The 25,265-nt window shown below is 45.3% G+C and overlaps 1 protein-coding gene across 23 annotated transcripts in view; it reads right to left on the bottom strand.

Moving 5' to 3' along the window:
- The window catches only part of LOC112257364 (alpha-adducin), a 64,300-nt gene extending 45,279 nt beyond the window's left edge, over nt 1–19,021 (bottom strand). For all 23 annotated transcript variants that reach the window (XM_042326507.1, XM_042326524.1, XM_042326508.1 and 20 more), the window contains exons 1-2: nt 18,873–19,021; nt 1–190 (exon numbers count right to left, since the gene is read on the bottom strand). The exon at nt 1–190 is cut by the window's left edge and continues 24 nt beyond it. In XM_042326507.1, coding sequence (XP_042182441.1) covers nt 1–171 — 171 coding nt within the window. In that variant the 5' untranslated portion in view covers nt 172–190; nt 18,873–19,021. The remainder of the gene's footprint in view (nt 191–18,872) is intronic.
- Nucleotides 19,022–25,265: the final 6,244 nt, after the last annotated feature.

Genomic DNA, 25,265 nt, shown 5'->3' with positions numbered 1-25,265 from the left:
CCTCTTCCTCTGCTCCATCATGTTGAAGTCCTGTCTGAGGTCTGGCGCCATGTTCCTCTCCCTCTGATACTCCGGGCTGCTCTCGTCCACTCGGTCAAAGTAGCGCTCCTTGTGGGGGGCGGTGGTGGGAGGGGGCGCAGTCACCACCCCGGAACCTGAGTCACCGTTCATCACCGGGTCCTGTTGGCTCCTGGAGATTAGATTCAGGTCAGAAGTGAAAACACGAGTTGTGTTCATTAGGGTAAGTGTTTCCAAACCTTTTGGGGACAGGAACCCCTTTTGTGATAGCAAATGTATACCAAAAAAATAAAAATAAAAATTCAGGGACCCCATCAAAAATAGCATACAAAGGGTTTTACTATGACTACTGCAGTGCATGGTCGGACCAACCAAGTCTCAGGCCCTGGGAAACAACAAGCCCCTCCTTCTTCACATCGAACAGAACATTTAGCAGTTTTAAAGCTAATTGCTGTTTTAAAGTTTAAATGACAGTGCACATATGTTCAAAACAACTTTAGGGAATTCAAGAAGTATTTCATTGAAAACTGGACCATCGATGGAGTACTGTGGATCCCTGTGAGCATCCTAGGCCCTGTTGTGCATCTAAGGGTATATTGTAGATATGACATTGTATTGTATTGCACTAGGATTGGGCGGTGTAGATGGTAGAAACAACGGAAAACACCAATGCAGCGCAAAATGTCAGATAGGGCCTTTCCCACCCCCCCACATCTCCTGTACAATGTCGGATGATCATGGGCCTTTTACAGCAGACACTTCATTTCCATTTTCTCCCTAATCCTGATTCGATTTGAATGGGGATTAGGGAGTACCTCCGCGGACCACCAGTTTGGGAAACACTGCACATCATACCAAAATGTTTTCAAACAGAAAATGAACATGTGCATGTATTATTAGATAATCCCAGGTAGTATCTCCAATGTTTCAGTCCCTTACATTTGTTGCCTAATGAACACAAACATGTTTTAATCAAGATTACATTTAATATCCAAGGCAGGCAGCCAGATGGAAAAATGTCACATCACGCTTGGTGCGCTAAACATTGTCACATTACATGCCATCACCTCTGCTGCTTCCTGTTTTGATAGTGACCACACCCCCCAGGGCTTATTGATTTCCTGTCCATTTCCTCAGGCTCAGTCAGTCTAGATACAAAACAAGACACTCAACCGTCATCATTACAGGGGATAAAATGAAAATGAGGCGCGGCGAGCAGCGCATCGGTCTAAGACACTGCATCGCAGTGCTTGAGGCACCACTACAGACATCCTGGTTCGAGTCCAGGCTGTATCCCAACCGGCTGTGAATGGGAGTCCCATAGGGCGGCACACAATTGGCCCAGCGTCATCCGGGTTGAACCGGTGTAGGCCGTCATTGTAAATAAGAATTTGTTCTTAACTGACTTGCCTAGTTAAATAAAGGTTAAATAAAAAATAAAAAAAATGAACCAGCAAGCCAACCAAACATTGACATTGCTAGCACAGGGAGTAAGGAAGAGAGGGAGTTACCATGAAATGCCATTATCAGTCCAGAGAATGGATGGCAGTGATTCTGTTGCATAGCAGAGCTATGAGAGCTGGTTGCTGCGAACCATGAACAAGTTGCACCACTATCTCCCATAGAACAGCATTGATGTCAGAGAGAAATGGAGAGGAGACAGAGGACAGTAGTCTCACACTTCCAGACATCACACTGACATTTTCATATGAGAATCAACGTAGAGCGGCTGGAGTCGAGCTAGAGGTAAATAAGCCATTTCCAATTGATCCAGGCTCATTTTTGTCAAGGCTGTCTGATGGGATAATGTTCCCTCAGACAGAGTACATTACCAGCCTGTAGCCAGAGAGTTGACCTCCCCCCAGAGGACAAAGACAGCCAGCATAGAGCATTAGAGCTAGGCGGGGCCCTGTTCCAATACTCAAAATGCCTCCTTCCTTCCTCCCTTCCATGAAGTAATCAATCCCTGATCTGACATGATTGCTGAAATCAATGCAGTGAATTCCTCTTTAAATCTAACCTAGCCAATCATGTTACCGCAGTGACTACTACCTCAAGAAAGGGATGAGGCTCAGGATGCATTTTTACAGTACTTGAAAAGGGCCCAAGTAGGCCTCTCTGGGCTGCCTGGCAGACACCACCGTCTCTGGGCTGCCTGACAGACACCACCATACACCATTAGTCCTTCTCAATCCTCAGCAGTTAGACAAATCTCAGCCGAAACAGGGCTGCTATGATAACTACTACCCAGGATCAAACCAACCAGGCCTCACAGCAGAGAGAGATGTGCCCAGTCCATATAGTGCCCGAGACTAACAGAGAATAGTTTGGGTGAAACTAAAACACCCGGAGACACTAAAAAAAACAGATATTTACCATCTGTATGGCTGAAGTAATAAAAAAATATATATAGTTATTTATTTGCAACCACTGACACTAAAACAGTGTAGAAATGATATATATATATATATATATATATATATAGCAGTATTGGAGCTATGGTTCTCTTTTCTGACCTGAGGGATTCTTGAGATTTTTACACTCACGAAATACATAGTCCAGAGGAACTAGTCTGGAATCCCAACTGATATAGTTTCACAGTTTGCATTGTATTTCAGGCTGCCAAATACCAACATGAAAAAGTTGAAAAATAGCAATTAGGGATAGGTCTTCCTGTGCCAATCTCATTAGGGACCAAAAATACCCAGAACCTCTGGTCTGTTACTAATCCAATTGTATCACGAATTGCCTATTTATTGTCCAACAGAACAGAGGATAATGCTGCACTGGTTGGTAGAGAATGGATTCTTGCCAGAGACCCAAATGGGATGCTATTCCCTATAGAGTGCACTACTTTTTAACCAGGGCCTATCACAGCCTGCTCAAAAGTAGTGCACTCTAGGGAATAGGGTGCCATGTGGGATGTAACCATGGGGTTCTGTGTCCAGGAATGGAATGGTCCCTTAATGGTCCCGGTCTCTTAGCCCCGCTCTGAGTCTTCCGCTCTAGGACTGACTCAGCACTCTCGACTGTTGAGGATCTGTTGTGGTGCCAGTACTGTGGGAAGGGAACGTCGCAGGCATGTTGTGGTGCCAGTACTGTGGGAAGGGAACATCGGAGACAAAATCTGAATCCTCATCCAAGAGAAAACGACCCAGAACAAGAAGGCTCTAAAAAAAAACTGTGGTTGAGTAAAGTGTCTGCTTACATGCACAGCTTCAACAAACTAAGGACAGAAACACACTAAATGGTAATTATACACTGTCCCTGGTATCTGATATAGACAACAAGCAAGTCGACTCCATTATAACCTCAAACTGTGGTCGTGAGTCTTTCAGATGACGTACTTCTTCAAACTAAGGACAAAAACATACAAAATGGGGGTAAACTAGCTTAAAAAACACACACAGCTGAAACAACATGAACTAAGTGCTTTCAGTGCTAACAGAGTGACCACTATCCTTATTCCTGCTGCAGCAACCAAGCTCAGGAAATAACTGAGGCTTTGTGTAATAGGATCTCCCACCGCCTCCAGGCAGTAACAGATACCCTGCTGCTGATCCCGGTCCTCTAGACTGACATCCATGGGAACACAGAGAGCAAAATGGCTTCATCAACTGTTATTCATTTTGTCCAAATCTTACTGTATAATCAAATCTGAATACAATGCCTACATCAATTCTTAAAACATTTTTTATTTTTTATTTTTTTAAGTCAACCACTTCCTAAATTTCAAAATTTATGGAGTTTCCTTTTTCAATTCCACAGTTTAGATTAGCTTTGGATAAATCTCAGGTATATAGCCTCGACCTCGCTTACAGAACCCAAGGAAGCCCACCCATAGAAAGAGAATTACTATTCTATTAAATGTATTCCATTAAGTCATTCCATTAAGTCATTAAGTCATTCCATTAAGTCATTAAGTCATTCCATTAAGTCATTAAGTCATTCCATTAAGTCATTAAGTCATTCCATTAAGTCATTAAGTCATTCCATTAAGTCATTAAGTCATTCCATTAAGTCATTAAGTCATTCCATTAAGTCATTAAGTCATTCCATTAAGTCATTAAGTCATTCCATTAAGTCATTAAGTCATTCCATTAAGTCATTAATTCATTAAGTCATTCCATTAAGTCACTAAGTCATTCCATTAAGTCATTCCATTAAGTCACTAAGTCATTCCATTAAGTCATTCCATTAATTCATTAAGTCATTCCATTAAGTCATTCCATTAAGTCATTAAGTCATTCCATTAAGTCATTAAGTCATTCCATTAAGTCATTAAGTCACTCCATTAAGTCACTAAGTCACTCCGTTCAGTCACTCCGTTCAGTCACTCCGTTCAGTCACTCCGTTCAGTCACTCCGTTCAGTCAAGAGCCTCTGTCTCCATGACCTGTACATCTAAGGTAAACATGGATGTGCGCCAAATGGCACCATATTTCCAATAAAGTCAATGCACTAGGACTCGATTCAAAAGTAGTGCACTATATAGGGAAAGGGTGGCATTTTGGACAAAGACCAAACCTTCCATGGGTTCATTGAGGTCAGAGTTCTGTGTGAACAGCCATCCAGTCAGGTCAAAGGTCAGTAGATAGACCAAGAACGGGATTGCCTTGAGGATAGTGAAACTGGAAACTAGACCGTGAGAGAGAAGAGCTCAACCAGCTTGTCGTCCTAAAAACAGGAAATTAGTTAGAATTTTTCAACCTCTGGTTCGTTGTCCACTCCTATGGGGGAAATTAATATAGGGAAGAATGTTTTTTGGGGATAAGCGGTGAAATGAAGGTTGATTGTGTAAACAAGCTTTTTCACAAAAAGTTACATTCGCGGATTAAGACTATTTTATAGGACAAAACAGAGAAGAGCTCCTAAGGCTGTGTTTCCAACAGACTTAATTTTCTGCGCTTATCCAAAAACGCCATTAAAATTGACCCATCGTCTTTGGCCAATGAGCCATGGTGGAGTATACCTCTGTCAATGCCTACAAAAAGACGCCATCACTATTGCCCTCAATAAAAATGACATTGTTTCTTACACAAAATGTTACATTAGGAAAGAGTACAGGAGATGAAATACACTTCCTGCTTGTAACATCCTTCTGAGGTCAACTTGAAACATCCCAGATGGCCAGTACAAACAGTATTCCCAGATAACACTTCCACTGAGTGTCTGAACTGGGAAAGTCAAAAGCCAGGCATAATGCTGTGAAACTATTAAGAGTCCTACCAGGATTATCAATCTAAGAAAAACTCAGTTGTTAACTTGTGGCGAGAAGAGATAGTCGTGACCAGACTAGCAAGCAGTGGCTATTAATTCAACCCCTTCAGATTGCAGCTTCGAGAATTTGACATAGTGCCATTTTTCTTGTGTTGTGCTACATTTTCTGATCATGGTTATAAGAGGAAAACTAGGGATGCAACTTAATTTAAAAAAAATATTATCCTAAAATTCCATGTGAATTCACAATGCAGCTGCACTGCTGACAGCAACGGTTTGGGTCTCACGGTACGTCTCTTTCAGATGGTTCAACACCTGTACTACCATTACTGTTCCTTAATTTCACCTGGCAAAGTTAGCATTTTCTCCTCATTTAACTCATTTAACAAAGCCCTGACCTCAATCCCAAAGAAAATTTGTGGGCAGAACTGAAAAAGCTTGTGCGGCCAAGGAGGCCTACAAACCTGACTCATTTATACACCAGCTCTGTCAGGAGGAATGGCCCAAAATTCACCCAACTTATTGTGGGAAGCTTGTGGGAGGATACGCAAAACATTTGACCCAAGTTAAACAATTTAATGGGAATGCTACCAAATACTAATTGAGTGTATGTGAACTTCTGACCCACTGGGAATGTGATGAAAAAAATAAAAGCTGAAATAAATCACTACTATTATTCTGACATTTCACATTCTTAAAATAAAGTGGTGAACCTAACAGACCTAAAACAGGGAATTTTTACAATGCCTAAATGTCAGGAATTGTGAAAAACTGAGTTTAAATGCATTTGACTAAGGTGTATGTAAACTTACGACCTCAACTGTAGGTATTTATAGTTGTTCACATATTCTAAGTCTAGAGGAGTGCAGAGTGATGCTAGTTGGGCGGGCAGGTGCGAGCAGTGATCGTTTGAAGAGCATGCATTTCGTTTTACTAGCATTTAAGAGCAGTTGGAGGCCACAGAAGGAGTGTTGTATGGTGTTGAAGCTCTTTGGAGGTTTGTTAACACACAGTATCCAAAGAAGGGCCAGATGTGTACAGAATGGTGTCTTCTGCGTAGAGGTGGATCACAGAATCACCCGCAGCAAGAGCGACATCATTGATATATATATATATATATATATACAGAGAAAGGAGTCGGTCCGAGAACCGAAGCCTGTGGCACCCCCATAGAGACTGCCAGGGGTCCGGACAACAGGCCCTCCGATTTGACACACTGAACTCTATCTGAGAAGTAGTTAGTGAACCAGGCGAGGTAGTCATTAGAGAAACCAAGGCTGTTGAGTCTGCCGATAAGAATGTGGTGATTGACAGAGTCGAAAGCCTTGGCCAGGTTGATGAAGACGGCTGCACAGTACTGTCTTTTATCGATGGCGGTAATGACATTGTGTAGGACCATGAGCGTGGCTGAGGTGCACCCATGACCAGCTCAGAAACCAGATTGCATAGTGGAGAAGGTACAGCGGGGTTCGAAATGGTCGGTGATTGGTTTGTTCACTTGGCTTTCGAAGATTTTAGAAAGGCAGGGCAGGATGGATATAGGTCTGTAACAGTTTGGGTCAAGAGTGTCTCCCCCTTTGAAGAGAAAATGACCGCGGCCACTTTCCAATCTTTAGGAATCTCTGACGATACGAAAGTGAGGTTGAACAGGCTAGTAAAAGGGGTTGCAACAATGGCGGCGGATAATTTTAGAAAGAGAGGGACCAGATTGTCTAGCCCAGCTGATTTGTAGGGATCCAGATTTTGCAGCTCTTTCAGAACCTCAGCTGTCTGGATTTGGGTGAAGGGGGGGCTTGGGCCAGTTGCTGCGGGGGGTGCAGAGCTGTTGGCTGGTGTAGGGGTAGCCAGGTGGAAAGCTGTATTTTTACAGAAATACAGACATTTCAGAATTTTTGGTGGCCTTCCTAAGCCAGGATTCAGACACGGCTAGGACATCAGAGTTGGCGGAGTGTGCTCAAGCAGTGAATAAAGTAAACTTAGGGAGGAGGCTTTATGATGTTAACATGCACGTCGACTCCCATTTCTGAGTGTCATCATTCGACTCTTAATATTCAGTATTTCTGGAATGGAGGAGACCGACAAGTTGCTGAAATTCCCAAGAACACAAACACTCACATCTTTCATAGTGAGTTAGCGAGAGAGAGCGAGAGAGAGCGAGAGAGAGCGAGAGAGAGCGAGAGAGAGCGCGAGAGAGCGAGAGAGAGCGAGAGAGCGAGAGAGCGAGAGAGCGAGAGAGAGCGAGAGAGAGAGCGAGGCACAGTATACAGGCAGAACCGTGCACTAGGCCTATCTAAATCGGCAATCAAAAAGTGTGTCTGGCAAATGGAATGCTGTATCTCACAATTTCTTGGCTTGCAAAGTCTCGCAACCTCAGTAAACCAGGGACTGTCATCAATGACTAGGATAATAAGATGAGTGAGATGCATCACTTAGCTCTCACAGTATCTGCGCAGATGGGCTTGGTAACAGGGAGGGCTTGGTAACAGGGAGGGCTGTTTTCAGCTCTACAGATGGGCTTGGTAACAGGGAGGGCTTGGTAACAGGGGGGGAGGGCTTGGTAGGGCTTGGTAACAGGGGAGGGGAGGGCTTGGTAACAGGGGAGGGGAGGGCTTGGTAACAGGGGAGGGGAGGGCTTGGTAACAGGGGAGTGGAGGGCTTGGTAACAGGGGAGGGAGGGCTTGGTAACAGGGGAGGGGAGGGCTTGGTAACAGGGGAGGGAGGGCTTGGTAACAGGGAGGGAGGGCTTGGTAACAGGGAGGGGGCTTGGTAACAGGGAGGGGAGGGCTTGGTAACAGGGAGGGGAGGGCTTTGGTAACAGGGAGGGGAGGGCTTGGTAACAGGGAGGGGAGGGCTTGGTAACAGGGAGGGGAGGGCTTGGTAACAGGGAGGGGAGGGCTTGGTAACAGGGAGGGGAGGGCTTGGTAACAGGGAGGGGAGGGGTCCACTACAATGAGATGAACGTATGTGTTGTTGACTTTAGATCTCCAATAATCATTGAGAACTTAATGAAATAGCAAAGTATTTCAGTTAGCTGAAATGAGCTGAAAAGCTAACTCATTCATGTTATGTACACCCACTGTGCACCTCATTAGTCATATTTGAGGGGACATAGTTGGCATGGCTGACTATGCATATATTTAATATTGCTACGCTGCGTTCGATCAGAGCAGGAAGTTCTGTTGAGAAGGATAATAAGACGAGTGAGATGCATCACAAAGCTCACAGTATCTGTGCATGTGCACAGGTTCGCTTCACACTGTTCCGTGTGGTAGCCAGGGCACCAAAATAGCGGAGAAGTTGAGCCTCACACGTCAACACTCTTCGTTGTTGAGGAATTGATCCACTACGCTGTTCACTTGCTACTTTTTTTTTTTTTATCTACAAAAACATTGATTTTCAGTAATGGATTTCTCTTAATGTTAAGGAGCCCAATTTGGTTAAAACGTTCACACTAGAGGTCGACTGATTATGATTTTTCAACGCCGATACCAATTATTGGAGGACCAAAAAAAGCAGACCGATTAAAATCGGCCGATTTGTATTTCTTTATTTGTAATAATGACAATTACAACAATACTGAATGAACACTTATTTTAACTTGATATAATACATCAATAAAATCAATTTAGCCTCAAATAAATAATGAAACATGTTCAATTTGGTTTAAATAATGCAAAAACAATGTGTTGGAGAAGTAAAGGTGCAATATGTGCCATGTAAGAAAGCTAACGTTTGAGTTCCTTGCTTAGAACATGAGAACATATGAAATCTGGTGGTTCCTTTTAACATGAGTCTTCAATATTCCCAGGTAAGAAGTTTTAGGTTGTAGTTATTATAGGAATTATAGGACTACTTCTCTCTATACCATTTGTATTTCATATAGCTTTGAATATTGGATGTTCTTATAGGCACTTTAGTATTGCCAGTGTAACAGTATAGCTTCCATCCCTCTCCTCGCCGCTACCTGGGCTCGAACCAGGAACAAATCAACAACAGCCACCCGACGCAGATTTACCCATGCAGAGCAAGGGGAACAACTACTCCAAGTCTCAGAGCAAGTGACGTTTGAAATGCTATTAGCGCCCACCACGCTAACTAGCTAGCCATTTCACATCGGTTACACCAGCCTCATCTCGGGAGTTGATAGGCTTGAAGTCATAAACAGCTCAATGCTTGAAGCACAGCAAAGAGCTGCTGGCAAAACACACGAAAGTGTTGTTTGAATTAACGCTTACGGGCCTGCTGGTGCCTACCATCGCTCAGTCAGACTGCTCTATCAAATCATAGACTTAATTATAACATAATAACACACAGAAATGCAAGCCTAAGTTCATTAATATGGTCGAATCCGGAAACTATCATCCCAAAAACAAGACGTTAATTCTTTCAGTGAAATACATTCAGTGAAGCTCCGTATTTTATCTAATGGGTGACATCCCTAAGTCTAAATATTCCTGTTACATTGCACAACCTTCAATGTTATGTCATAATGACATAAAATTCTGGCAAATTAGTTCGCAATGAGCCAGGCGGCCCAAACCGTTGCATATACCCTGACTCTGCGTGTAATGAACGCAAGAGAAGTGACACAATTTCACCTGGTTAATATTGCCTGCTAACCTTTCTTTTACCTAATATGCAGGTTTAAACATATATACTTCTGTATATTGATTTTAAGGAAGGCATTGATGTTTATGGTTAGGTACACGTTGGAGCAACGACAGTCCTTTTTCGCAAATGCGCACCGCATCGATTATATGCAAAGCAGGACACGCTAGATAAACTAGTAATATCATCAACCATTTGTAACCATAGCTTCCATCCCATCAACCATAACAAGTGATTATGATTATTATTATTTTTCTTACAAGTTAAGTTTAATGCTAGCTAGCAACTTACCTTGGCTTCTTACTGCATCCGTGTAACAGGCAGGCTCCTCGTGGAGTAAGGCAGGTGATTAGAGCGTTGGACTAGTTAACCGTAAGGTTGCAAGAATGAATCCCTGAGCTGACGAGGTAAAAATCTGTCGTTCTGCCCCTGAACAGGCAGTTAACCCACTGTTCCTAGGCCGTCATTGAAAATAAGAAGGTGTTCTTAACTGACTTGCCTCGTTAAATAAAGTTGTAAAATGAAAAATTAATTATAAAAATCTGCGTCCAAATATACCGATTGTTATGAAAACTTTCAAATCGGCCCTGATTAATTGTCCTTTCCGATTTATCGGTCGACCTCTAGTTCACACCCCATTACTGATATCAGCTTAGTGTTCTGAATGGTACACTACTAGGCCTACTCATATTACGGTCAGTCACCCGAGCAGACATGGCTGAAATTCATAACATTCACTGAATCATTTACTCACACACACACACACACACACACACACACACACACACACACACACACACCCCAACTTCTGACGGCAAGTGAAGTCAACAACTTGCTGCACATACTTCACTTAACTCGCTGAGTCGTCTGACAAAAAAGACTGAGGCTGCGTAGCAACAAGCACAAAACCCCTCCCAATTTAAACCCATACTGACACACACACAGTTGGTGTCCTCCATCCACTGGTTACCAATGTAAACGGTGGATGTTAAGAAAAAAATCCCTATCAACATTTACGGGATCTGGCACTGTGCAGCTACTGATAAAATCTGATACAATGACAGCATCAGGCTCAGTGCTTTACGTTTCAACACTGGCTGGGTCATCTGCGTACAGTACTAACCCCAGCCATCACACAGCTCCCCTCTATTACATACAGTACTAACCCCAGCCATCACACAGTCCCCCTCTATTACATACAGTACTAACCCCAGCCATCACACAGCTCCCCTCTATTACATACAGTACTAACCCCAGCCATCACACAGCTCCCCTCTATTACATACAGTACTAACCCCAGCCATCACACAGTTCCCCTCTATTACATACAGTACTAACCCCAGCCATCACACAGCTCCCCTCTATTACATACAGTACTAATCCCAGCCATCACACAGCTCCCCTCTATTACATACAGTACTAACCCCAGCCATCACACAGCTCCCCTCTATTACATACAGTACTAACCCCAGGCATCACACAGCTCCCCTCCCCACTATTACTCAACAACTGGTGCACATCTGAAGTGTGCAGGGGCGTAGCGTTGACTGTGGTCACTATGGAAACAGACCACATTACCATGGAAACTGAGATAGCCTTTTGCACCATTATGTAATAGTAGAGCAGCCCATCACAAGTACACCAGGTCTACTCCATATGTTATTAATACCTTCCACACTTGTTGTGAACTGGGAGATGAAATCTATTTCATCATTGGGGGAGTAGTAGTAGCAGTAGAAGGGACACACAGGTTGCCATATCAACGTTTAAGTTCAAATAGGCCGTATGATCTACTTCTAACTAATCAATTTGTTACAAATGCACTCTCATGGATGCCACAGCACCATTTGGAACCTGAGAACCTTCTGATGGAATCAAAAATCAAAGGAATGGTTCAATCTGGGCCACATTCCAACATGGAATCCCTGGGGGAAACTAGCCAAAAGTCACTAGTATTGATTACAGCAAGACAGTTCTGGAGATATTCTGCAACAGTCCAGATGCGGTCAATAACTTATTCCATTCTCCAAGGCTCAGGCCTGCATCCTGCCATGTGGCAATGATTAGAGCATAGAAAGAGACAGGGAGAAGGGGAGACAGAGAGACAGAAAGAGAGAACACCAGGAGAGATCGAAAGTAGTTTTCAGCTCTCAATCTCTACAGATGGGCTTGATAACAGGGAGGGTTGTTTCCATATCTACAGATGGGCTTGGTAACAGGGGAGGGCTTGGTAACAGGGGAGGGCTTGGTAACAGGGACGGCTTGGTAACAGGGAGGGCTTGGTAACAGGGAGGGCTTGGTAACAGGGAGGGCTTGGTAACAGGGGAGGGCTTGGTAACAGGGAGGGTTGTTTTCTTGATGGGCTAACAGGGAGGGTTGTTTTCAGCTTGATGGGCTTGGTAACAGGGAGGGCTTGGTAACAGGGAGGGGGAGGAGGGCTTAACAGGTAACAGGGAGGGAGGGCTCGGTAACAGGGGAGGGCTCGGTAACAGGGAGGGCTGTTTCCAGGGGAGGGGGCTCTAACAGAGGGAGGGCTGGGGGGAGGGGAGGGCTTGGTAACAGGGAGGGCTTGGTAACTTGGTAACAGGGAGGGCTTGGTAACAACAGGGAGGGCTTGGTAACAGGGCTTGGTAACAGGGAGGGTTGTTTTCAGCTCTACAGATGGGCTTGGTAACAGGGGAGGGTTGTTTTCAGCTCTACAGATGGGCTTGGTAACAGGGAGGGCTCGGTAACAGGGAGGGCTCGGTAACAGGGGAGGGGAGGGCTCGGTAACAGGGAGGGGAGGGCTCGGTAACAGGGGGCACGGTAGGGAGGGCTCGGTAACAGGGAGGGGAGGGCTCGGTAACAGGGAGGGGCTCGGTAACAGGGCTTGGTAACAGGGGAGGGCTTGGTAACAGGGGAGGGAGGGCTTGGTAACAGGGCTTGGTAACAGGGGGGAGGGGCTTGGTAACAGGTAGGGAGGGCTTGGTAACAGGGAGGGGAGGGCTTGGTAACAGGGAGGGGAGGGCTTGGTAACAGGGAGGGGCTTGGGAGGGAGGGCTTGGTAACAGGGAGGGGAGGGCTTGGTAACAGGGAGGGGGAGGGCTTGGTAACAGGGAGGGCGGGGCTTGGTAACTTGGTAACAGGGAGGGGGGGCTTGGTAACAGGGAGGGGAGGGCTTGGGGGGAGGGCTTGGTAACAGGGAGGGGAGGGCTTGGTAACAGGGAGGGGAGGGCTTGGTAACAGGGAGGGGAGGGCTTGGTAACAGGGAGGGAGGGCTTGGTAACAGGGAGGGCTTGGTAGGGCTTGGTAACAGGGAGGGCAGGGCTTGGTAACAGGGAGGGGGGCTTGGTAACAGGGAGGGGGCTTGGTAACAGGGAGGGGGGCTTGGTAACAGGGGAGGGAGGAGGGCTTGGTAACAGGGAGGGGAGGGCTTGGTAACAGGGAGGGGAGGGCTTGGTAACTTGGTAACAGGGAGGGGAGGGCTTGGTAACAGGGAGGGAGGGCTTGGTAACAGGGAGGAGGGGGGGGCTTGGTAACAGGGAGGGCTTGGTAGGGGGAGGGCTTGGTAACAGGGAGGGGGCTTGGGGGAGGAGGGCTTGGTAACAGGGAGGGAGGGCTTGGTAACAGGGAGGGGAGGGCTTGGTAACAGGGAGGGGAGGGCTTGGTAACAGGGAGGGAGGGCTTGGTAACAGGGAGGGGAGGGCTTGGTAACAGGGAGGGGGGGCTTGGTAACAGGGAGGGGAGGGCTTGGTAACAGGGAGGGAACAGGGAGGGGAGGGCTTGGTAACAGGGAGGGAACAGGGAGGGGAGGGCTTGGTAACAGGGAGGGGAGGGCTTGGTAACAGGGAGGGAGGGCTTAGTAACAGGGAGGGCTTGTTAACAGGGAGGGGGGCTTGGTAGGGCTTGGTAACAGGGAGGGCTTGGTAACAGGGAGGGAGGGCTTGGTAACAGGGAGGGGTAGGGCTTGGTAACAGGGAGGGGGGCTTGGTAGGGCTTAGTAACAGGGAGGGCTTGTTAACAGGGAGGGAGGGCTTGGTAACAGGGAGGGCTTGGTAACAGGGGGCTTGAGGGCTTGGTAACAGGGAGGGCTTGGTAACAGGGAGGGGAGGGCTTGGTAACAGGGGGAGGGCTTGTGGGGGAGGGCTTGGTAACAGGGAGGGGCTTGGTAACAGGGCTTGGTAACAGGGAGGGCTTGGTAACAGGGAGGGAGGGCTTGGTAACAGGGAGGGCTTGGTAACAGGGAGGGAGGGCTTGGTAACAGGGAGGGCTTGGTAACAGGGAGGGCTTTGGTAACAGGGAGGGCTTGGTAACAGGGAGGGCTTGGTAACAGGGAGGGCTTGGTAACAGGGAGGGCTTGGTAACAGGGAGGGCTTGGTAACAGGGAGGGGAGGGCTTGGTAACAGGGAGGGGAGGGCTTGGTAACAGGGAGGGCTTGGTAACAGGGAGGGCTTGGTAACAGGGAGGGCTTGGTAACAGGGAGGGCTTGGTAACAGGGAGGGCTTGGTAACAGGGGGTAACAGGGAGGGGAGGGCTTGGGGAACAGGGAGGGCTTGGTAACAGGGAGGGCTTGGTAACAGGGAGGGCTTGGTAGGGCTTGGTAACAGGGAGGGCTTGGTAGGGGCTTGGTAACAGGGAGGGAGGGCTTGGTAACAGGGAGGGGGTAACAGGGAGGGCTTGGTAACAGGGAGGGCTTGGTAACAGGGGGGGGCTTGGTAACAGGGAGGGCTTGGTAACAGGGGCTTGGTAACAGGGAGGGCTTGGTAACAGGGAGGGCTTGGTAACAGGGAGGGCTTGGGGGAGGGCTTGGTAACAGGGAGGGGGTAGGGGGGGGAGGGGCTTGGTAACAGGGAGGGGAGGGGCTTGGTAACAGGGAGGGGAGGGGCTTGGTAACAGGGGGGAGGGGCTTGGTAACAGGGAGGAGGGGCTTGGTAACAGGGAGGGAGGGCCTTGGTAACAGGGAGGGGAGGGGCTTGGTAACAGGGAGGGGAGGGGCTTGGTAACAGGGAGGGGGGGGCTTGGTAACAGGGAGGGGGCTTGGTAACAGGGAGGGGGTCCACTACAATGAGATGAACGTATGTGTTGTTGACTTTAGATCTCCAATAATCATTGTGAACTTAATGAAATAGCAAAGTATTTCAGTTAGCTGAAATGAGCTGAAAAGCTAACTCATTCATGTTATGTACACCCACTGTGCACCTCATTAGTCATATTTGAGGGGACATAGTTGGCATGGCTGACTACACATATATTTAATATTGCTACGCTGCGTTCGATCAGAGCAGGAAGTTCTGTTGAAAAGGCCTTTTCATCAATTCTAGTTCATATCCTAGGTCAGAAAAAGAGACAAAACAAGGATAAAGACTACTTGAGTTAGCTCCAAAAATATGCCAGTCAAGTCATATTTAGTGAATGGATTTTGCCATGAGAAGCAACAGATACTTGGGTTTCAAACCCCCCCCTCGTGAGTGTGCCACCCTCTCACATCATGGGAAGTGCACTTAAGCATTCAGCCTGAGTCAGTCTCATTTTAACTCTGCAGTGAATGCCTGTCAAAGCTGGAATCCATAATAGTCCAACCAATGGGATGTAGGAAACCACTGCTGCCTGTGCCTCAGACAACAACTACCATTGTATCTGCACTGCGGACAGAAGAATGCGTTAGAGATACTCTTGTTGCTCATTTAAAATGTAAATGTTATGGGCAGTAGTCCTGAGTTTGATTCTGTGTGTATATGGCAAAATTTAGTAAGCTGAAAGCATCCAATAATGCACAAAATCCAACTGCACATTACCGCAAACATCTTGCTTGCTTTTTGACTTCTTAGAAACCTTGTAACCAGTTTTGATTGAATACAACTCCACGTGACGTTATTTAACCAGAATTCATGAAAAATACATAAATATTTCTAATCCACTGTACTCTGATAATACAACTCTGATATAAAACGCAATTTCTCAGGGGCTTGAAATCAACTCTTAGGAATAGAGTTAGACGCTTTTTCATGTTATTGGAAGTCCCACATACCAACATTGGTTTGTTTTGGAGAGATGATAATGCTTAGATAAACCCCCATCAGTCTGCCATAAAGCGTCTTCAGTCTGCCATAAAGCGTCTTCAGTCTGCCATAAAGCGTCTTCAGTCTGCCATAAAGCGTCTTCAGTCTGCCATAAAGCGTCTTCAGTCTGCCATAAAGCGTCTTCAGTCTGCCATAAAGCGTCTTCAGTCTGCCATAAAGCGTCTTCAGTCTGCCAGTTCAGTCTGCCATAAAGCGTCTTCAGTCTGCCATAAAGCGTCTTCAGTCTGCCATAAAGCGTCTTCAGTCTGGTCTTAACCAATATGTTCAACAGGTGGTGGTCCTTGACCTGGTTCTTGGGGATAACATGACTGTTAGCTGGAAGAGGACGAGCAGATTTTCTTCTAATTCATTACCTTGCGTCTCCACTGGAAAAATCTGTGATTTTTAAATGGCGAGGCGAGGAGTCTATGATCGTTTTGCGACGTGATTTGTTAGTACAAAGTAGTATCTAGTGAAAACATACTGTTTGAGTGCTTCACTATAGAAGGAGAAAGGAAGGAGCTTAAAAATATTGTCCATTCCAACTATGCTTGATTCAGATTGGCCCAGTAGTGTGAACAGGGTACTAGTGTCTTCAAACAGGACACGCTGCTGGCTGCTACAGCACATGAGAGTAGTGCCTGGGTTACACAGATGGCAGTGTTATCATTATGCAAGACTGAGATGCATCCCAAATGGCACCCTATTCACAATGTACTAGTGCACTACTTTGGAACAGGGACCATAGGTGCACTGATTATGTAAGGAATGGGTTGCCATTTGGGACACAGCCTCAGCAGGGGGTGACTGTGTTTAGCGGCTGTGAATATGGCCCCAAATCATCATCATAATAATGTATTCCTGAAATGTAATCCATAGAGGTCCTTTGAGGGACAGAAGGATATTTTATATTTGCACACAAAAGGATTATTGAGAAATAATGAACTAAAGTCACACCGGATAAGAGTGTTTTCTAAATGACTAAACATAAACGCAGGCTAAATGATGTGACTCCTGAGCCTTATCAAGGCCTCCTCATAACTACGGTTGTAGTAACGTCTAAAGCTGACACTGTAGGCATGGAAATGTTGTTTTCTGAGGCAGGGTGTTGTGTTGAAGGGACAGGGGTTGGGGAGGGAGGGTCCTCAAGGCTTTATCTGGGTGTGGGAGATCACTGTCTAACAACAGTACTGAGAAGAAACCCTGCTGAGGGAGTTTGAGGAGATTCGTTTGGGCAAGGTGAGGCACAGAACTTCTAATTTTGACCAGATTATTGATGCAAGATGATTTGTAGATCAGCGATTCTGCACAGCCTGAATGCAATGTAGACCCACGCACACTGTCTTGCATAGCTCTAGTATCAACTGCGATACCCTGAGTCTACTACGTATGTGCCAGTGGCAACTATAGAAGAAACTAGGCAAAGCAGTGGACTAGTGACAAAGCTTCAGGACATTAGTGCCACTGGGCTGGTTCGTGACGTTTTCCTGGTAACATTGTCAATATTAACCTAGGTAGTCAAATCCATTTTTAGAACTTCCTCAGAAAACATGGTTTCTTATGTCTAACACAATATACACTCTATGCAGTGCATTAACAAATCTGTTTACACACCTGAAACGGTGCCAACATTTACACTCGGAGAAAAGAAGGAAAGAGAGTGAGAAAGAAAAACATGTTTGAAATGAGGAACACATTTTCATCATCTGCACTGGGGTCAAGGGTGTGTCTAGTAGCCTGAAAACTAACAGACTTCAAAAATGTGTTTGTGTGTGTGTGTGTGTTTGGTACTGCTAGCTTCACTCCTATGGGTGTTCCACTCATTCCACTAGAATAACGAAATCCAGGGAGTTACCCCTCCACAGTTCCCTAAAGGGCTTCTAGCCTAGTCCCTCTCTACTAATCCCCAAAGAGGGAAAGAGAGAGGGGAGGGGAGTTAGGCTACGGCCCACTGACTGACTGGAACATATACCGTATCTACAGCTAGTGGACTAGAGAAGCAACATCTTAATGGAATCTGCTCTCCGATGTTGTCCTAAAAACACACACACGACAGCTTCTTCCACAGCCATGAATGCTCCTCCTCTGAACGACCCTCTGCTCTTATCAAGGCTTTCACTGTGTGGACATGGGATGACACAGACAATGTACAGAGAAGGACTCGGAATTCATCAAGATATTTTTTTGGCTGGTTGAAGATGTGTTCTGGATTGGCATCATTAGGAAAGAGTATTTCAATGGTCTCTTGGGAGTTTGATTGGAAGATTGCTCAAATAGACAATGAAATGGTGGGATGTTTAAATGAAATAGTTAATTATTATTACTACAATACACAAGGAAAATTACATGCATGAAGTTATACATGGTTGAGTAAGGCCTACAATAGCAACACACACTAGCATAGCTCAGTGGATGGCTATTATGAGAGACTATTTCTTCATTTCCTGTCCCATTCAGGCCTACAGTACGCAAAGTAGGCTACCAGTCACTAGAGGGACAAACACATTTCCTAATATCATTGCATAACAGATAATACTGCACCGTATATTGTTTTGATAGATACATAACAGTAAACATGCACTAATTAAACCTAAACTCAGTTTCCTTTCCTGCAGGCTGTGAAAAATACACAAAACAACAGCCTACTAAAATGTGGCCTTGGAGCCTCACTCCTGCGATTGAAGGCGATTGAAGGAGGTGTGTGGGGGGACCAAGTAATACATGGTGTTGTCGTTGTTTTTATTAACCTTCGAGAGCCAACAAAACGATGTACTGTATGATACTAGTGTTACAGTTGAATAAAACATGAAATCATATGTCGCACAGGCTCCTCTGCAGAGTCCACTGGCGACGCGCAGTCAATAATAGAAACAATATAGGTTTCTACATATTGTACAAAGAGAAACGACATAAATCTTTAAATAATTGACATGGTCTCGCACTAGCCGGAGCTTACTACTACGAAACAACATGATCCGTTTTAACTTACCCTCGTTTAGTTGAAATATGATTGAAAAGACAGCACCTTCTCGTAGAAAGCGAGCGTACTATTTTCAGTATTTTTATCCGCTACCCTGCTGCTTTGAAAGAGGTCTGTTTCTGCCTGTAGTTCCTGCGATGCTCCGCCCACCAACGCCTCTCACTTGGGTGCGGCAAAGCGGTGAATGCTGGTGCGCGCCATTGGTTGTGCTCAAAATCCATTGCGGCACATGAAAGCAACGACGAACCTGGTTGGAGGTGGTACTGAGAAAGTACGATTAGACTAAACCGGGATAAACCGGGCTAAGGTTGACAAAAGTGGTGAGTGAGGAGCGCCGTCTCAAATCGAGCATCACCGGGCCATAATGTCAACAAAATAGTAAGATGAATCGTTTAGAAACATAAACTATTAATGTTTAAATAGCCTAGGGCCTAAGCCTATGTTACAATTTTCAAAGTAGTTTTCCTTAGAAAATATTCAGATTCTGAAGGCAGGTAAAAGCGACACATGCATTTTGAGCAAATTTTGAGCAAACATTTTTGCACGTGAAAACACTGAATCCTTACTAATAACTCCACGTGCTTGACATATGTCACTTGTTTTCAGCCGACTTCAACGTCTGCTTTGGTGGAGGTACCCGGGAGGCAGCCCGGTTTCAAAACGAATGCAATCAACGCTAACCCGGTTCAACCGGGGCATGCCCGGGGTATTAATCGAATTCCGTCACTTATAGGAACCCATGATGAAAACAAACAATTTGTTTTTTAGTGTCATCCCCAGTGGTGGAAAAATAACCCAATTGTCATATCTGAGTAAAAGTAAAGATCCCTTAATAGAAAATTACTCAAGTAAAAGTGAAAGTCACCCAGTAAAATACTACTTGAGTAAAAGTCTAAAAGTATCAAAATTAAATTAAATTGCAAAAATATTTATTTATTTTATTTATTTATTTTTATTCATTTAACCTTTATTTAAATAGGCAAGTCAGTTAAGAACAAATTCTTATTTTCAATGACGGCCTAGGAACAGTGGGTTAACTTCCTTGTTCAGGGGCAGAACAACAGAAAGACAAAAGGCCTCCTGCGGGGACGGGACCTGGGATAAAAAAAAAAACAACAATATAAATATAGGACGAGAGACAACTACACTACATAAAGAGAGAACTAAGACAACAACATAGCAAGGCAGTGTAACAGATGTGAAATGGCTAGCTAGTTAGCGGTGGTGCGCGCTAATAGCATTTCAATTGGTGACGTCACTCGCTTTGAGACCTTGAAGTAGTGGTTCCCCTTGCTCTGCAAGGGCCGTGGCTTTTGTGGAGTGATGGGTAACGATGCTTTGTGGGGGACTGTTGTTGATGTGTGCAGAGGGTCCCTGGTTCGAGCCCGGGTATGGGCGAGGGGACGGACTAAAGTTATACTGTTACAGCAGCAACACATGACAACATAGCATGGTAGCAACACAACATGGCACAAACATTATTGGGCACAGACAACAGCACAAAGGGCAAGAAGGTAGAGACAACATTACATCACACAAAGCAGCCATAACTGTCAGTAAGAGTGTCCATGATTGAGTCTTTGAATGAAGAGATTGAGATAAAACTGTCCAGTTTGAGCGTTTGTTGCAGCTCGTTCCAGTCGCTAGCTGCAGCGAACTGAAAAGAGGAGTGACCCAGGAATGTGTGTGCTTTGGGGACCTTTAACAGAATGTGATTGGCATTCTGTGGAGGTCGAGGGCTTCAGTAGATACCTCAGATAGGGGGGAGTGAGGCCTTAGAGGCCTAAGAGGGTTTTAAAAATAAGCATCAACCAGTGGGTCTTGCGACAGGTATACAGAGATGACCAGTTTACAGAGGAGTATAGAGTGCAGTGATGTGTCCTATAAGGAGCATTGATGACAAATCTGATGGCCGAATGGTAAAGCTGAGTAAATGGATATAAATGTATGAGAGAGCTTCCTACTGTCTGAGCTATGTTGTTGATTCAAATTGAAAAGAACGTGTGGCCTAGGATCGAGCCTTGGGGTACTCCCTTGGTGGCAGGCAGTGGCTGAGACAGCAGATTTTCTGACTTTATACACTGCACTCTTTGAGAGAGGTAGTTAGCAAACCAGCCCAAAGACCCTTCAGAGACTCCAATATTCCTTAGCCGGCCCACAAGAATGGATTGTTCTACCGTATCAAAAGCTTTGGCCAAGTCAATAAAAATAGCAGCACAATATTGCTTAGAATCAAGGGCATTGGTGAAATCCTTTAGGACCTTTAAGGTTGCAGTGACACATCCATAACCTGAGCGGAAACCAGATAGCACACCAGAGAGAACTATAGACATCAAGAAAGCCAGTCAGTTGATTATTGACAAGTTTTTCCAACACTATTGATAAACAGGGCAAAATAGAAATAGGCCTATAACAGCTAGGATCAGCTTGATCTCCCCTTTAAATAAAGGACGTGGCTGCCTTCCAAGCAATGGGAACCTCCCCAGAAAGGAGAGACAGGTTAAAAAGGTCAGAGATAGGCTTGGCGATGATAGGGGCAGCAACCTTAAAGAAGAAAGGGTCTAAACCATCTGACCCAGATGTTTTTTTGGGGTCAAGTTTAAGGAGCTCCTTTAGTACCTCGAACTCAGTGACTGCCTGCAGGGAGAAACTTTGTAGCGGGGCAGGGGGGAAAGAGGGAGAAGCATCGAGGATAGTCACATTAGAAGGGGTGGGAGTCAAATATGAATCCCGACTTAATGAAGTGGTGATGAAAGAGGTCAGCCAGGTGCTTGTTGTCAGTAACAACCACATCCTCAACATTAAGGGACATGGATAGCTGTGAGGAGGAGGGTTTATTCTCCAGGTCTTTTCCAGAACATCTTGGGGTTAGATCCACAGAGAGAGACTACTGCTCCTTAAAGGAACTACCTTTGGCCTTCCGGATAGCCTGAGTGCATGTATTTCTCATTTGCCTGAATGAGAGCCAGTCAGCCTGAGTATGCGTGTGCCGAGCCTTTCGCCAAATGCAATTCTTGAGGTGGAGTAACTCTGCAAGATCACGGTTGAACCAGGGGGCTGAACCTGTTTTTCATTCTCATTTTCTTTATGGTGGAGTGTTTGTTAACAACACCACTAAAAATATTGTGAAAAAGGTCCAAGCGTCTTGGACAGAGGGGATCAAGCTGATTCTATACCATTATACAGAGGACAGGTCATGAAGGAAGGCTTTCTCATTAAAGTTTTTTAGCAAGCATCTATGACCAATCAGGACAGGTCGTTTCACTGAGCAGCCATTATGAACACAGGCTGTAAAACAGTGATCACTAAGGTTATTACAGAAAACACCAGACTGATTCCTATCAGGATTATTTGTGAGGATAACATCAAGGAGAGTAGCCTTTTCTGGGTGTTTGGAGTCATACCTTGTGGGGTTGGTGATAATCTGAGAAAGATTTTGGGAGTCCCAATGCTTTAGGACTTTGTCAGATGGTGCAAGCATGTCCCAGTTTAGGTCACCTAGCAGGACAAATTCAGACATAGTGTAATGGCCAGGAGAGAGCTTAGGGCAGGTAGGGTACAGGCCGGTGCTGATGGAGGACAATAGCACCCAGCAACAGTCAACAAAGAGCTATTTGAAAGTGTAATACTTAAAACCAGCAAATCAAATTGTTTGGGGACAGCCTTGGTGGAGACAACCGAGCACCGAAGGTGATCCTAGGTAAAGATTGCCACTCCCCCACCTTTGGAAGATCTGTCTTGCCGAAAAAGGTTATAACCAGAAAGGTTAACATCGGTATTCAAAACACTCTTCCTTAACCACGTCTTAGTAATGACCAACACATCTGGATTGGAGCTGTGAACCCACACTTTTAATTGATCCATTTTAGGTAATAAACTTCTAGTGTTAACGTGCAGAAAACCCAGGCTTTTACGAGAGCAGAAATCAGTTTGGGCAGATATCAGAGCACAAGACAGAATTGGGTCTAGCAACAGTAGATGGGCCAGGGTGTACATGCACATTTCCAGATATCATCAACAGTAGGTGGGCCAGGGTGTACATGCACATTTCCAGATATCATCAACAGTAGGTGGGCCAGGGTGTACATGCACATTTCCAGATATCATCAACAGTAGGTGGGCCAGGGTGTACATGCACATTTCCAGATATCATCAACAGTAGGTAGGCCAGGGTGTACATGCACATTTCCAGATATCATCAACAGTAGGTGGGGCAGGTAGTGTACATGCACATTTCCAGATATCATCAACAGTAGGTGGGCCAGGGTGTACATGCACATTTCCAGATATCATCAACAGTAGGTGGGCCAGGGTGTACATGCACATTTCCAGATATCATCAACAGTAGGTGGGCCAGGGTGTACATGCACATTTCCAGATATCATCAACAGTAGGTGGGCCAGGGTGTACATGCACATTTCCAGATATCATCAACAGTAGGTGGGCCAGGGTGTACATGCACATTTCCAGATATCATCAACAGTAGGTGGGCCAGGTGTACATGCACATTTCCAGATATCATCAACAGTAATACAATCAAAGCACAGCATAGGACAGGGAGAGCTCTGCAGTGTTGATTTATGACATCTGACTGTGCATGAGATGGCAACAAGATCATATTTGTACAGCAATTTCATCAGGAAACAAATCAAATCAAATGTATTTATATAGCCCTTCGTACATCAGCTGATATCTCAAAGTGCTGTACCCCCTCCAGGGACGGCATGAGAGAGCCCCAGTAAGCCAGTGACCCAGCCCCTGTAATAGGGTTAGAGGCAGAGAATCCCAGTGGAAAGAGGGGAACCGGCCAGGCAGAGACAGCAAGGGCGGTTCGTTGCTCCAGAGCCTTTCCGTTCACCTTCCCACTCCTGGGCCAGACTACACTCAATCATATGACCCACTGAAGAGATGAGTCTTCAGTAAAGACTTAATGGTTGAGACCGAGTTTGCGTCTCTGACATGGGTAGGCAGACCGTTCCATAAAAATGGAGCTCTATAGGAGAAAGCCCTGCCTCCAGCTGTTTGCTTAGAAATTCTAGGGACAATTAGGAGGCCTGCGTCTTGTGACCGTAGCGTACGTGTAGGTATGTACGGCAGGACCAAATCAGAGAGATAGGTAGGAGCAAGCCCATGTAATGCTTTGTAGGTTAGCAGTAAAACCTTGAAATCAGCCCTTGCTTTGACAGGAAGCCAGTGTAGAGAGGCTAGCACTGGAGTAATATGATCAAATTTTTTGGTTCTAGTCAGGATTCTAGCAGCCGTATTTAGCACTAACTGAAGTTTATTTAGTGCTTTATCCGGGTAGCCGGAAAATAGAGCATTGCAGTAGTCTAACCTAGAAGTGACAAAAGCATGGATTAATTTTTCTGCATCATTTTTGGACAGAAAGTTTCTGATTTTTGCAATGTTACGTAGATGGAAAAAAGATGTCCTTGAAATGGTCTTGATATGTTCTTCAAAAGAGAGATCAGGGTCCAGAGTAACGCAGAGGTCCTTCACAGTTTTATTTGAGACGACTGTACAACCATTAAGATTAATTGTCAGATTCAACAGAAGATCTCTTTGTTTCCTGGGACCTAGAACAAGCATCTCTGTTTTGTCCAAGTTTAATAGTAGAAAGTTTGCAGCCATCCACTTCCTTATGTCTGAAACACATGCTTCTAGCGAGGGCAATTTTGGGGCTTCACCATGTTTCATTGAAATGTACAGCTGTGTGTCATCCGCATAGCAGTGAAAGTTTACATTATGTTTTCGAATAACATCCCCAAGAGGTAAAATATATAGTGAGAACAATAGTGGTCCTAAAACGGAACCTTGAGGAACACCGAAATTTACAGTTGATTTGTCAGAGGACAAACCATTCACAGAGACAAACTGATATCTTTCCGACAGATAAGATCTAAACCAGGCCAGAACATGTCCGTGTAGACCAATTTGGGTTTCCAATCTCTCCAAAAGAATGTGGTGATCGATGGTATCAAAAGCGGCACTAAGGTCTAGGAGCACGAGGACAGATGCAGAGCCTCGGTCCGATGCCATTAAAATGTCATTTACCACCTTCACAAGTGCCGTCTCAGTGCTATGATGGGGTCTAAAACCAGACTGAAGCATTTCGTATACATTGTTTGTCTTCAGGAAGGCAGTGAGTTGCTGAGCAACAGCCTTCTCTAAAATTTTGAGAGGAATGGAAGATTCGATATAGGCCGATAGTTTTTTATATTTTCTGGGTCAAGGTTTGGCTTTTTCAAGAGAGGCTTTATTACTGCCACTTTTAGTGAGTTTGGTACACATCCAGTGGATAGAGAGCCGTTTATTATGTTCAACATAGGAGGGCCAAGCACAGGAAGCAGCTCTTTCAGTAGTTTAGTTGGAATAGTGTCCAGTATGCAGCTTGAAGGTTTA

Source organism: Oncorhynchus tshawytscha, linkage group LG09 (assembly GCF_018296145.1).
Source record: "Oncorhynchus tshawytscha isolate Ot180627B linkage group LG09, Otsh_v2.0, whole genome shotgun sequence".
Lineage (NCBI taxonomy): Eukaryota > Metazoa > Chordata > Actinopteri > Salmoniformes > Salmonidae > Oncorhynchus > Oncorhynchus tshawytscha.
This window is presented reverse-complemented; position numbering and strand designations above follow the sequence as displayed.